Consider the following 14,346-nt stretch of genomic DNA (forward strand, 5'->3'; position numbering starts at 1 on the left):
TTGTTTAATATTGTATGAAGTTTTAACCTGGCCTGAATGAAGTATGACGTCAGCAAAACTAATGTAGTTTTTGCCAGAAAATTTGACAACCAGTGTCACCTCAGAGCCAGACACTAAGAACTCAGCAATGTATAAAAAAAAAAGTGAATTATTCTGCTCCAGCCTTTGAAGCCATGTACTCTTTAATATTTTCAGAGCAAACAGTCAGGGTTTTAAGCTGCCATGAGCTGGGAGGCCAGACAGCTGGCTGATGGGAGGGACGCTCCACTGGGAAGGAGTGGAGACTCTCGCTTTGTCACGGCCGTTATACACACACAGATTTATACAGATTGCAGGCAAGCTGAACTAACACACACATACAGAAATGCTTTTCCCATCAGCAAAGGGATTAGCACACATTTTCATTTATGGCAACATGCAGAGCAAATGTCCCAATTTAGCCACATCAAAGAATATATGAAGATATGTTTACAAGGCATAATGAAAATGGCCACATTTTCTAGTCGAGGGAAGATCAGTGAAGTGCTACCTGGATTATCTATGGTGTGTCTTTCCACCAACAGATGTGAGTTACACGAGATTGTGTTTGTCATATCCTCAATCTTGTCACCATATTGTCTCCCTATGTCTGTCTCCGACTCTTTGTTATCTGACCTTCACTCTGTCAGCATCTGATGCTCATCAGGCTGACATCGCTCTGGACTTTTACAAATGGAGCAGACAGAGCTCGGCGGATGTTAATGTCTGATGCTCAGACTGTCTGTTTAAAAAGGATATTGAAAACAAGTTCAAGAGTAGCAAAACATGTCATGCTGCTGTCTGCTCCGGGAGAACTGTAAAGGGCTTTTAAAATTGAATTTCTTCTTTTCTTCTTATATATGAATGTCCATATTCAGTGTTCGGTTGGACTTAGCTTCACCCTCTCGTGTGAGTTCCGGTTGCAAAAATGCAAGATGGCAACAGCCAAAATGCAGAACTTTCAAAACGGCAGTCCACAAACCAATGGGTGATTTCATGGCGACTACGTCCACTTCTTATCTTATCCATGGCCGAAACAAACATCAAGGATATATGAATTCATATAAGTTTGACTTGACATGTTTGACATGTTTGGATGTTGGTTGATGAAATGTTAAACATATGGCACAAACGGCACTAAAAAGCATGTTGTTGTCGTTTACTAGTTCCATTGTTTTGTGTTCCTCCGTTGTGCATTTACTATGTTTTCCTCGGTCCAGTCATAGTTGTGTGTTTTGGTGTGTTCTCTCATTTGTCTGTTCCACCTCATGGTGGTGTGTGGTAGATCCACAAAGGGATTATTATCAACAAGAAAACTATAATTTGAGGCCCTGCATGGTGTCATTAGAAGAGTCAAGTACAGTTTAGAGAGTGCAGTACAACATGTTCTGTCAACACAATAACATTGTATAGTACCTGGAGGTCTGAACTGCTGATTCAGTAACATAATGATGATGCCGGACACTGTGTTTTCTGCTTTTTCTGCAAATGTAGAAATACATAATACAGTTAACTAGTGCTGGAAAATAATAATTGATTATTCAATTACTTATTTCACAGACCATTACTTAACAATTTTCATTATAGATTCAATGTTTTAGACATTTATCGAGCAGATTTGCAAAATATATTCTGACTGTGATGTGATTTTGTGATTTTTTTTTAAATTATTATTGTAAATTGAATAACATTGGGTTTTGGACCGCTAGTACTGCAATTTCAATACAAACTCTGAGACCTTGTGGTGTTGTTTTCATGCCAAAAAAGTGTCAATTAATTGCTCAACTGCTCGTGTATCTCTTTCCGTCTCTTCTTATGTCAGGTGCTGTGAGTGCAGCGCTTCGCTGTCCCACTGGTATTATGAAAAAGATGGACGGCTCTTCTGCAAGAAGGACTACTGGGCCAAATTCAGGGAGCTGTGCCACGGCTGCAACGACCCGATCACCACCGGCCTCATCATGGTAATCATCCCATCTCTCATCACCTGCCTGGTGCTTTGTTTGCTGATGCACCTAGAGTTACAGCTCGCAGCTGTGACACTCACACCAAGCACATACATGCAAGAGGACAAACACACACACACACACACACACCTGAGTCCATGCGTTCACAGCCCCACTGGTTGGTGTGTGACAACATATATACACAGAGGATCTGTGCCAGACCCGTAACTGACCCTGAGGCCTTTGGCTGCTTTATCAGATTGTCTTACAGACCACCGGTGAAAGTCGGAGCTGTTGTTGTGAGACAGGAGAGCAGGGAGGTTCGTGTGCAGAATAGAAGTGGTCAAAGCACCGGAAAGCAGATAAACAATATAGTGAGCCTCCGCTGATAAGTGCTGCTGCATTATAGAAAAGACAAGATACAAGCATCAAAGGAGAGTTGTGTCTATTTGTTGATTAGTGATGGAATCACACACATTCAAAGCTTAAACAAACTGATTAATACTGTATGTTGTTGAAATAGAATATGTTGTCAAAAGGCTCTATTTTCCTTTCAGCGAACAGCCAGCAGCAGCACAAATGCAGGTGCAATGTCATTTTCCTCCCTCAGTGGTGCAACTCTCTTTGTGGCTGTTTGGTCATCTCATTATGAACTCACCCCCGCTGAGCTGGTTGGAGAGGTGCAGCTGCAATTTAGATGCGTTTTTTTCAGCCCCAAACACAGACCACCTCCGAGTACAAATGCAAGGCCATGTTCAGGGCGTCGGTTTGCAGAAGCAGAGACACACACATACCTCTCCAAAATCACACACAAAACACCTAAAATACGGTATGTTGACTTTAGCCTCTTTCAATTTGCTTAACACGTTGTCATCGACTGTACTAAAGACTAAAATGTTAAAATTAAAATACAGCCTGAACGCAGTTAGGACAGGTCTCATTGTGATGTAGTTAATCAGCAACTATTTTGATCATCAATTAATCATAAATATAGTTTTTATTAAAACCAAACATTCCAGCTTCTCAGGATTTGTGTCTTTGTGATGATGAACTGAGTTTAAAAGAGACAAAACAAGACATTGGAAGACGTCTCCTTGGGTTTTATTAATGTGTGATGGGTATTCATCACTGCTAAACTTTGCAGAGTTAGTTTCTGTTATCCATGTTGTGTTTAAACGACCCAGTGAGGTAAAATTATTAATTTAATTATCAGCCATGGCAGCAGACGATATGAAAACTATGTCAGCTGTGTGAGGCTCATATTCTGGAAAAATACCGCCTGTCTACTTTACATTAAGCTTGACAGGAAATTATCTAGAGGAAACATGAACTAGTCATTTGCATTCATTAGTAGCAGACACATCAAAATGTTAACTTGTTTTTCCATTTGTACTGGTAAAATGTACACAATTATGGTTTAACTTAACGTATTTTAGATTTATTTTTAGACAAAATATCAGTACTTGTAAGTATTTGTCATTTAAATGTCCTTTCGGATCATTTAAAAAAAGAAAAAGGGGGCTTTTACAATATGTGTCCTTGCCAGTTGAGGCAATAAGATGGCTCGAAAGCCTCCCAAAACCCAGACTATTGACTGAATCAATAATTCACTGACTGTTGGTGGTCCTTGAAAAGGAGAAGCTGGCTAAAATGAAAAGCTGAGTTCATTCGTTGCACATGAAGCATCTTCTTTGACACATGTGCCCCCCGGTCAGATACAGCAGCCAGCAGCTTCTGGCAGGTCATGTGTCACGGTCACGATGAACAGAAATCATTCATGGCTCGGCCTTTCTCTGCTTCTCTGAGAGTGTGTGTGTGTGTGTGTGTGTGTGTGTGTGTGTGTGTGTGTGTGTGTGTGTGTGTGTGTGTGTGTGTGTGTGTGCGTGCGTGCGTGCGTGCGTGCGTGTGTGTGTGTGTTATTATGTACTGTGCCTCCAGACAGCCTGCCCTTTGCAGTGCAATCTCAGTAATGAAACATGTAGGCGACTCTAAAGTGAATTAGGTTGAGTGATTGCAACACTCTGTCCTTCTCTGGTTTATTGCTCATCTTACAGTGCAAAGACACTGATTTACTGTCTCTGCAGTTACACTTTAGTAAATTTGAGATCGGTCAGCCAATACGCCTTTAGTTGCCAAGATGACCAGACCAATTGTATTACCATGCAGAGATGAAGGTCAGTTTCCGTCGTCTGTGCCACACCCAGGAAGAAGGAGTTCACTCCAGTCCCGCACAGTCACTCTGACATCTGTGCAGATGAGCAGGGAAACACAGTCCTATTTTTAAAATTCACTCATGCCACCGCACCTGAAAAGGTTTCTGTCACAGTCCTTGAAAACACTTCTATGATGCGGAGATGAGTCCGAGTCTGGAGACAGAAACATAGAACCAATGAACGTGATGTCCACCATACGTTTGGGAATAGTTTTCCAATTGTAACATTATTTTTACTTCCACCAAGGAAGTCAGATATTCGCCACCAACTGTTTGTCCTTTTGTTTGATAGTTTAGTGAACTGTAATGTGTGTTGATGATGAGAAGTTATTGAGGAGGCTGTGAATCAAAAAACAAGTGATTTGTTTTTGATTTGGAGATTATTCAACATTTTTACAATTTGCTCATTGACTACTGTACTCTCTTGATCTGGCCTATTTCCTCACTTTGTCTATTAAAATATGCATTTTGCTCCAATGGATTAGGATGGATGCCGTGGAGCTTTAGGACCTCAGTATGCCTCAAAAGGGCTTTTTGGATTATCTGCTGTTTATAACCCCCCTCCCTTCTCGTCCATGCTGGTCCAAGTGTCGAATGCCCCAGATCAAGCGAGTAAGTGAACCTTAAGTGCAGATTGTACTAGACTGAAATATTATATAGAGGGAATTATGTTTGAGCGCATGCTGGTATGTGTATGTTTAGGTGCACACAGGTGTGTGTGTGTGCAGCTTTATCGGCTGTTGCTTCTGCTCCAGTCAACCCCTTCAGGCTTGAGTAAACTGATAGTAACTCAGTTATTCACTGCCCTCACTGAGACTTATTTATGTGCTGAATACTAGTTAACTAATGGAATTGATTTTCTCCTTCACTCTAAACGTCCACCACACCTGTGACTGACAGATGATCTCCACTCTCAGTTTAGAGTCGGTCAGCCTTTCTGCAAACAAGCAGAGAGCGAGTGGATGGGAGCGGGGCCAGACATCGACCTGGACATGTTCGATGAAAACTTTGGTTTCACGGTTTCTCCCCCTGACTGCATTATCTTTGCTCCAACGCTCTGTATCAGTATGCTCTCCACACGTATGTGTCCATTTGACTAGCAAAACATGAAGCCTTGGGTCAACCCTTCTTTGATTTAATAGTGATGATGACTGTGAGTTTATATTAGTGAGATAATAAACTTGGTTTGTGTGTGAAGTGGACTTGAGGAAAAGCGGAAAAAAAGAGAAGGTAAATAATACAGGAGTAACCTTGACTAGATTATCTTGAATGATCGGATAAAAGGCTACGTGTTTGATTTGTGTGAAGGCCCGGTTATGCTAGAAAAGAACTGGTTTGTATAACTTGTTGTCTGTCAAATGTGTGTTAAGAGTTGCTGTGTGTGCTCATTTTCAGATAGTCTCTCTTAAAATGCTTTCATAATTAAACCTCAGGCTGTAGTCCATTATGTCCCATTATTGTCATGACAAATAATGAATTAGCTGTTTTGTGTATTTCCGTCATGTGAGTGCTTACAGAAAAGCTGTTGGTGATTTGAGCTTCTTAAATCCTGGGAACTTTAGTAATTTCTTTGTTCTCTTTCTTAGTTTCTGAGATTATAAGAAGTTCCAAAATAGCAGAAGGTGAAATCCAAGTCATTTCCCCTCATCACAAATGCTTATAATTTGTTGGGGACTTTTGGGACCAGATCTGAAAGTTACATGCTGTAACGCTCCCCTCATCACATTATTTTCTGTTTTGATATAATGGATACATTTGGATATTTCCCTCATACATGGTTACAAATAAAACATGGACATCATGTAAAATAAAAGACCTGATCTTATATTCACAAGTGAGACTAATAGTGAATGTTTTTAAGTGAAGTTTGGGATTTTGCTCATGACTGTTTTCAGTCGTAGATACACACTTAACATGTTGTATCTTATGTAGTGGTTCTGTTTAAACCACCTAACAGATGAAACTAGACCATTTAAGAGAGATTGTCCTCTATATGTGTGTGGTTAATATTGAGACATGTTGATGTTTTGGGGGTTTCATCACCAAACCAATGGAAAGTCCAAAATATTTAGTGTACTCAACTCCCACTGGTGTGAGGGAGGTCTGGTTGAGTGGAATCCAGCCAGCTGTTTTTATAAACGCCTGATGATTGTTTTGTGTGGGAAGTGTTGGGAAATCATATTTGTTAAGATGTTGTTGCTGTTGAGGTTGTGACACTGCTTCCCTTGCAGCAGAATCAGTTGTTGATGTCATCAGTGATGTTGAACACAGACTCTACGGCGCTCTGCCACAGTGTAGAAACTTGTTTGGCATATTATTTAGAATACAGGAGAATTGTCTTTAAAACTCCTGAGGGAGGTCAGAGGTCAGGCTCATATAGAGGGGAGTCTAACACAGCTGCCGCGGCCTCAGTGTCTTGCTCAAGAGCACTTAAGCTGGATGACTCAACTCAAGTCTTCATGTTGATCTTCTTGTTTTAAACATTGCAGTGAATATCAACACTGAGATTAAGAGAAACCATAACCTGATCAGTGACCTTCACTAAAGGGTTTTATGGAAACTTGTGGGGTATTTTCTTTTTCCAGAGAGGAACTGTGACGAGCGCAGCAGCCTCTGTGGGCTGAAACCCCCCCAGTGGGCTGCTGAGCTGACTTTTGACTAAACTCCACTGCACCGTATTGAACATGAAGGCAAGTTTTCAGTGATGCTACCAAAGGTGATAATGTCAGTGTTCACACAGCTTGTTTCCGCTGCCTCCAAATAGCTTAGAGACAGGCACAAGGTACTACCAGTACTACCAGTTTATTGTTGGTTCTGAGCAAAAAACTGATTATTTTTGTGATGCAAGAAAACTTGCTCTACTCTGAACTTTACATGAAAAACATTTAAAAAAAGTTGAAATAAAGAAAATTACTGAATAATGAGCTAATAAAAGAGAACAACATAATTAAAAAATGTTTAATCATTATAACGGTGATGTCCAATTTATATTTTTAGTTGACAATTAAACTAAACAACCCATGTATAACTGCTGAGTACTGTTACCACACAGGAGGTCCTGTGAACAGTCCGGTGATTCAAATTGAACATTACCACCACTGTTGTTGTATTTTCTGTTTGTTGACCTTCTGTCTGGACTCTTCTGGAGCAGTTACTGATGCAGCTTCCACAAAGTAATGCCCACTCTAGCTTGTTCATTTTCTGTAGCAGCCATCTCTCTTCGCATTCTGCCTCTGTTGCTTTAACACAAGGACCAAGAGGCAGTGCAGAGAGTATTAATATCTTCCCACTCACATGGTCCTCTTGAGGGGTCGACGCATGGCATGCAGGCCATGTTACAGACAGGAACAAAGTCAGACAGCAAGGACGAGTGAGACACAGCCAGAGAGAGGAGGCGGGACACAGAGTGACGCAGCAGCAAAGATAAACCTGGAGAGAGATATACGAGGCAAGAGAGGAGAGGGAAGTAGAGAGGAAGGTCACAGCTAATAAGACATATGAATTAAGATCACACAAGTATACCTCATGTCTTAATTTATACTCAATACTACATCTGTTCTCTACATTTACGAATGACAATAACATCACACTTATTTTACATGTGACTTAAGACTGTGTCTGTTGAAAGTGGAAATTCTCTTTCTTGGTTTAATTGTCATGTGGTCATCATCTGATAAATGTGCAACGAGAGAATTAACTAATCTATTGACTGTTGAATCTTTAATTAAGCAGTCTGCAAGATGTCAAACAAGGTTTCTGTTGGTTAGCCAGACATTTTAAGAAAAAACAAGTGACATAAAAACATACTGTGTTCGAAAAGTTACAATGAGAAAGAGCTTCTTTTTAGGATTTTAGGAACAGTTGTGCTAAAAGTTCATATAATCATTCTCAGAACTACAATTAGCTGAAACAACTAATCAATTAAGTGATTCGCAGAAAATGAATGGGCGATGGTTGATTTTGATCATCAATTGAATCATTTAAGTCACTTATCAAAAATCATTGACATCATCAAGGGCTCACACATGTTTCAGTATTTTCGGACCTTTTTAGTGACTTAACGTTTTATAAGTTAATTGCATAAATAATGGAGCTATTTATCGATAATGAAGATCACATTTCTCAGCTTTTATAAATACGTGTCGTAACGAACAGAGGAACAGAATGACACTGACAGTGACCTGTAAGTTAAGCTGTTTTCTACAGTGTGCAGCACTACTTGTGTTCATGCTTGAAGCAATGCCTTTGTTTCACTTTCACAAAATAAATGTAAATTCCACATAAACCACAAACAAATTAACTAATGTAGAACATTATTATCCCACGTCAGACCCCATGAGTCAAGGCTGTAACTGTCACCCTGCTAGTTTTCACTGGTCTGTAAATGTGATTGCAGGAGCGTGGGCAGAAGAGAAGGGGTGAGGAATTAACTGAAGACACCAGGAGATGAAGAGGGGTGGAGGGGGGTGTGAGTGTGGTTGAAGCAGCCGGGTGGCGCGTGTGCAGGAGTGGGCGGGGCCAAACAGGAAACGATGAGGTCATAGCGAAAGCGAGAGAGACGAGGGAGGGAGGGGGCAGAGCCGGGAGGAGTGACATTGATTCAGAGATGAGCTCAGCTGCAAAGGCGTGGGCTGCTCCCTCTCTCTCCTCCCTCCCCCTGCAGCTCCGTCTCTCCAGCCGGTTCGGCTGCTGCCTGGGTTTTGTTGTGACAGCGGGGGGAATCGCCTGCCTCACTAGAATGAACTAGAGCAGCGAGGAGAATCGCCAGCTCTCGCTGACATGGTGGGAGACCTGTTTTTCTGGAGCTTCTGCTGTCTCAGGCTTTGGAAAAGAGATAAGAAGGTGAGGCTGTTCGCTGCTGCTGCTGCTGCCATGAGTTACCGGGTGTCTCATGGGTGATGTACAGGAGCCGGCCGGCGAGGAGGCAGGGAGGCTGACTGCTTCAAGCGGCTGGTTGAGATGGTTTTCTATCTGTATCTCTTTGATGTAAAAGCTGAAGCTAAAGTATGATGTTCTACGCTGCTGTGTTTTGTGTGCCATTTCAAAGTGGGTCAGTGTATTGCCTGTGCCTCATCGTTACAGATTTGCTCCTCTGTTACTGTAGAGCGCTCTAGCTTTTTCTTTTTTCATGTAATGAAAAACTGATGAGCCATGGCACGCATGCAATTTATTGGGAGCATTCTTCCTCTGATAAAAGTAGGATTCAAAGTGTGTGAGTGCACACATTCAGAGATGTCTGATAACTGTGTCGCTGCACCGTTTTATTTTTTATTTACCACCTACATGCAGGCCACACCGTAAATCACAGTGGATGCGAGACCAACAGAGAGAAGGGAACAAGCTGAATTCATTAGCATTTCTAAAGCCGAGGCCAGTGGGTGCTGTGATAGTTTGTAGCTGGCGGGGGTTTCCGCTCAGACAGCATCAATGTGGCCTACTGTTTTCTCTCTCAGGCTTTCAGTCTAATTGTATTTGCCTAAATGTTGTCAACTTTAGAAAGCCTAAAAGAAACCAGGATCATGTCTTCTTTGGACTTTATTTCTACTCCAACAGCCTTGATCGCAGCAGCGTGAAACATCTTGATGATACATTGTATTTCTATCCATCTTGAGGAATTCCCTTCAACACTTTGGGGATCTGACCCAGTTGCAAGCACTATCTGTCTATGGGGAGTGTCATATCTGTTTTTTGTTCTTTTTCTTCAAAACATCTGCACAAGGTCGTTTTTTAAACACAACTCTAAAGCTACGTGTTGATTCTACGTCGCACATGGACGGTGTGTTTGAGTTGAGCCAAAGAAGGTTGGCTTTTTAAGTAAAGTTCATTACATCAAACACGAGGGTTAAGCAGAGCCAGATCTCCCGTAATTTAGCGAGGCCTTTCAGAAGCACCTCCAGCGGTGTTGTTATGAGCTCATCGTTTCACATTTAGCCGTAGCGGAGTGAATTCAGAGGGTCCAACTGGTGCTTATGTGGGACTTGTTGAGGTAAAGAGATCAGCAGGCATGGAGAGGTTCCTGATGAGGTCCTGCTGTGTATGAACACATGCACTTATACACATAAGTCATGTCTTTTAGATATTTCCAACCTCTGTGCTCAACAAAAGCTTGACCCAGCAGGGCTAGTTCAGAGGCCGGAAGCAGTTTGAAAGAATCAATTATTAAGAAGTTGATTCATTGACTAATCGATTAATCACCGTGCCTTTTATTTACAAGTAACTTCCTTTATGTGAACAGTTGCCGTCTATTGATGCTCTTCATCTGTGTTTTTTATTACTGACGCTTGGCAGACACACACTCAGGCCCCTGTCATCACCAGATATAATCAAAAAGGGAAATGTGAAGTGATGTAAGCAAAATGGAAACTTTCACGGGGAAAATCAGAAATAAGTTGAAAATGTTTTGAGGGCAAAATGGAAACTAAAAGATTCAGTTTGAGACATAAGCAATAATAGCAGAAACTAAAAAGTAGAAGTGAGAGATTGGGCAATGTTTTATCAACTTTGAAGGAACACCTTATTTTTCTCTGTATTATTATTAAAATCTTCAGTTTTACTTTCGGGTCATCTGGTAGCCTATGAGTCACCGTATAGTTTTTGCACTCAATAAAACAAATGTAACATTAGGTCCTAACTAATTATAATGTCATAGAAGTGCTAACCTAGACCGTAGCTCAGGAAAGTCATCCTGGGGGGCTGGAGGATTTGAAGCATCCCTGACTTACGACCAACATATTTCTTCACTGTTTAGTGTCGCTGAGAGCATTAGAGCGCCATAAATTCCTCCAAATGGCTTAAAAGACTCCGTTCACATTCCACAGCTAACTTAAGGTCACGCAGATAAATCATTAAAAAACAAACAAAGCTTAAGGGCCCTGACAATCCAGGCCTCTAGAAGATCAAATTAAACATCTGAGGGGGGAAATCCCTCTCTGGTTAAACTGGAGCCACTCATAGACAATACAAGCATAGTAGAATAATACACTTTGTTTTAAGGGATCAGATGAACAACTATTGGTATATTCGGAAATAACAAGTTGAGTGTAAAAACTTGAGCATGTAAGCTATATAAATGTAATTGGTCTCTTTTTGTTCAGTTTTCTGAAGTTACGGTAACTATGTGACTGAGATCCTCATCCCACATGGCAACTGAACATTGTGCTGCAACTCGGCAGTTACTCCCGGACCCCGTCGACCCGCTCACCCTTCCCCCGGGACACACGTGTACACAGTTTGATTTGTTGTCACTAGAAAAGGCCCCGAGGCTACATGACCGACTTAAACGCAGTCACACACTCACGAGCATTATGAGCTAATTCACAAATAACTAAATAACTAAAATAATAACTAAAATAACTGTTTGAGTCTTGAAGGTTTGATATCGCACAGACTGATGATTTATCTGAAATGACTCCTTCTCCCTATTTGTCTTTATTTCTACACTTTGGAGAGGAAGCATGTCCTAAATGTGAGCACAGCAGCTGTTGCCTGTCAAATGTGGTTTAAGAGTGTGTGTGTGTGTGTGTGTGTGTGTGTGTGTGTGTGTGTGTGTGTGTGTGTGTGTGTGTGTGTGTGTGTGTGTGTGTGTGTGTGTGTGTGTGTGTGATGCCTGCCTGGCAAGCAAATGGCAGCCACAGTGTACCCACACACCCTTTTCATCTCCGTCCAGCTGTCCTCTCTTCCTGTCTTTTTCAGTTTTAGGGCTGCACCTAAGTAACACACACACACACACACACACATACACGCACACACAAATAGAGACATTTTAGTAGTCTTATGTTGGTTACGTTCTTTTTCTGATGTTGTGTTTACTCTTGCTGGCAATATCAGACAGTAATTGTTTATGGCTCCTTTTTATGAGGCTGCTTGGAGTACACATAAAGAAATTAAGTCGGTCAATAAGCCCTACAGCTGCTTTCTTCCCTTGTCCATTACAAAGCCATTACATCTGTTTTCTTTCCTCTTTCTCTTTCCCTCTCTCTCTTTCTTTCTCTCTCTCTCTCTCTCTCTCTCTCTTTCTCTCTCTCTCTCTCTTCTTCATCTGCAAGTTGCCTGTTCTGTGTCTCCTATTTGTTGCCAGGTCAGTCTTTATTGTTTTCACTCTAAAAGCAGGAACATTGAGGATAGAAAACCATGACATCACAAAGTACAGCAACGTGGAGATGTTATCTTACTTCTTTTATAAAAAAAAAGTGGTGGCATGTTTTCCTGGTATTTTGCTGCAAGGTTCTGCTCAGATTAATTACTTAAAAAGCAGTTAATTGATGTGCTTGTCAGTGTCTTCCTCCCTGCAGCCTGAGGGCCGTCAGCATGTGTTTATCTGTTGGTGTGTGTTCTCGGTTTCACTGCTGCTCTCCAAGGAGGGTGGGGCAGCAGACATATGTCTGTAGAGATTTAATTGATTCTTTGATCTTCACATGTTCCTTTTTGTCTCAGTTACCCTGTTTACTTACATCTTTGTGGACAATCTTTTTTTGGGTGATAGGTAGTTCTGCTGATATTGTCCAGTAACTGATAAGGCATCTCAGACTTCTGTCTCGTGAGCTCATGTTTTGCTCTTCGGGATTTTGGTGGTCTCATATTTACAAATATTAGTTCACCTTTTGATCTAGATGTTTTCTCTGATTTATGTATTTAAATATAATGTAAATGTAGCATTTTTAAAGAAATAATATGCAAAAAAATAGTATGCAAATAACAGTTTTCTCGATAATGATATTGCAATGTCAAATTTCAGTTTTTCTTTTGCATTTAATTGGTGGTTCTTTGTTCTTTGCCCCGCCTCACTCTTGGTATACTGAATTTGCAATGCAGATCATTTCAGTTGAGAAGTGCTGTCAGAGGGCTTACTCCCTCCTCAATTTTCTGCCACTTAAAGCACAAAATGAAACCACGAGCACAGCCTCCGGGGAGCAAACAGCTCTGTTGGACTCAACCCATCGTTGCTCATGTTTAATCATAGAAGTCATCAGGTATTCAAGTGGGTGGGTTATTAACATAGATAGGCGCAAAATTACCTGAAAGAGTTAAAAAGGGTCGATATTGATATATGTGGAGGTGTGGGCCACTTAATATATTTCTCAGTCGATTAGGACAGGGAATTTAATGAGCAGCAGTAAAAGTGGAAAGGTTCTTACTCATAAAGTTGATCTTTTCGTTTTGTTGTGGTTTTGGTGAATATTTTAAAAGTGTGGTTTTCTCTGGTTGGTCTGAAGAACATCTAGATCTGAAACCTCTATCAGCAGCATCGTCCTCAGATCTGCCAGTGTGTGTGATTAATCAGCTCATTGCCTGCTCTGCTTTTTGGCCATAACTCAATTCCCTCTCTTGTTTGTAAAACTGCCCTAAGCTCTCGGAGGGGGATCTGGCAGCGGCAAATTCAATCTTCCAGCTCTCAGTATTACCCTCAGTGACCAGACCTCGCCCTACTTCCTTAACCAGTTATCAAAGCCTCATGTTGCCTGTTGCTCCGGTCACATCGGAAACACTGTTGTGAATTCCTGCCTGCAGTGTTTTCACTAGAGATCAGAAAACAATCCCATTGACATCTTTGGACACCACATTTTCACAGCCCAGAGAAGACTGAATGCTCTTTTAACTGTGTTTTTGTTTTTTCTCTTAACAGGTTGCAGGGGAACAGAAATATCACCCAGAATGCTTCACCTGTTTGAACTGCAGTACATTTATCGGTGACGGTGACACATACGCTCTGGTGGAGAGATCCAAGCTCTACTGGTGAGCCTCAAGCACAATATTATAAGACCTGAATATTAAAGTCTGTCAAAATCAAATCGCACTATGAAATGTTTCATTCCTCTTTAACTGGGCAAATGTTTTAACGCTGGCAAATCAAAGCTTGTGCAGTTTACGCTGTGGTAGCTCTGTCCCCCCCCCACTCATTTAGTTTTAATTAGTTTTTCCTATTCTCTTTTCTGCAACAAACTAATCCACTTGAAATTCCTTTGAAGTGTAATGAATCCACACAAAAACGCACAAGAAGTCAAAGCTGCAGTTGAGTGACAAAATCTTAAATTTATGCAGCTTATTTTGTGCTTCAAAGACTTTTTGTCGACACGACGAACAACTGTCGTAACAGCTGACTCAATGCATGGTGGAAATTCACATTCACATTGTTTGAGATGTGGTGCTTCTTTTTTTGGTATTTTGTACCAAATA

The 14,346-nt window shown here is 41.1% G+C and overlaps 1 protein-coding gene across 1 annotated transcript in view; it reads left to right on the top strand.

The window, feature by feature from the left end:
* Nucleotides 1-14,346, top strand: part of limk1a (LIM domain kinase 1a) — a gene marked incomplete at both ends in the record, with an annotated part of 40,422 nt that overhangs the window by 18,987 nt on the left and 7,089 nt on the right. The window contains 2 exons of the mRNA XM_079225506.1: nucleotides 1,841-1,979; nucleotides 13,796-13,905. Coding sequence (XP_079081632.1) covers nucleotides 1,841-1,979; nucleotides 13,796-13,905 — 249 coding nt within the window. The remainder of the gene's footprint in view (nucleotides 1-1,840; nucleotides 1,980-13,795; nucleotides 13,906-14,346) is intronic.

The sequence above is a fragment of the Taurulus bubalis genome (assembly GCF_910589615.1).
Source record: "Taurulus bubalis genome assembly, chromosome: 10".
NCBI classification, from domain to species: Eukaryota; Metazoa; Chordata; class Actinopteri; order Perciformes; family Cottidae; genus Taurulus; species Taurulus bubalis.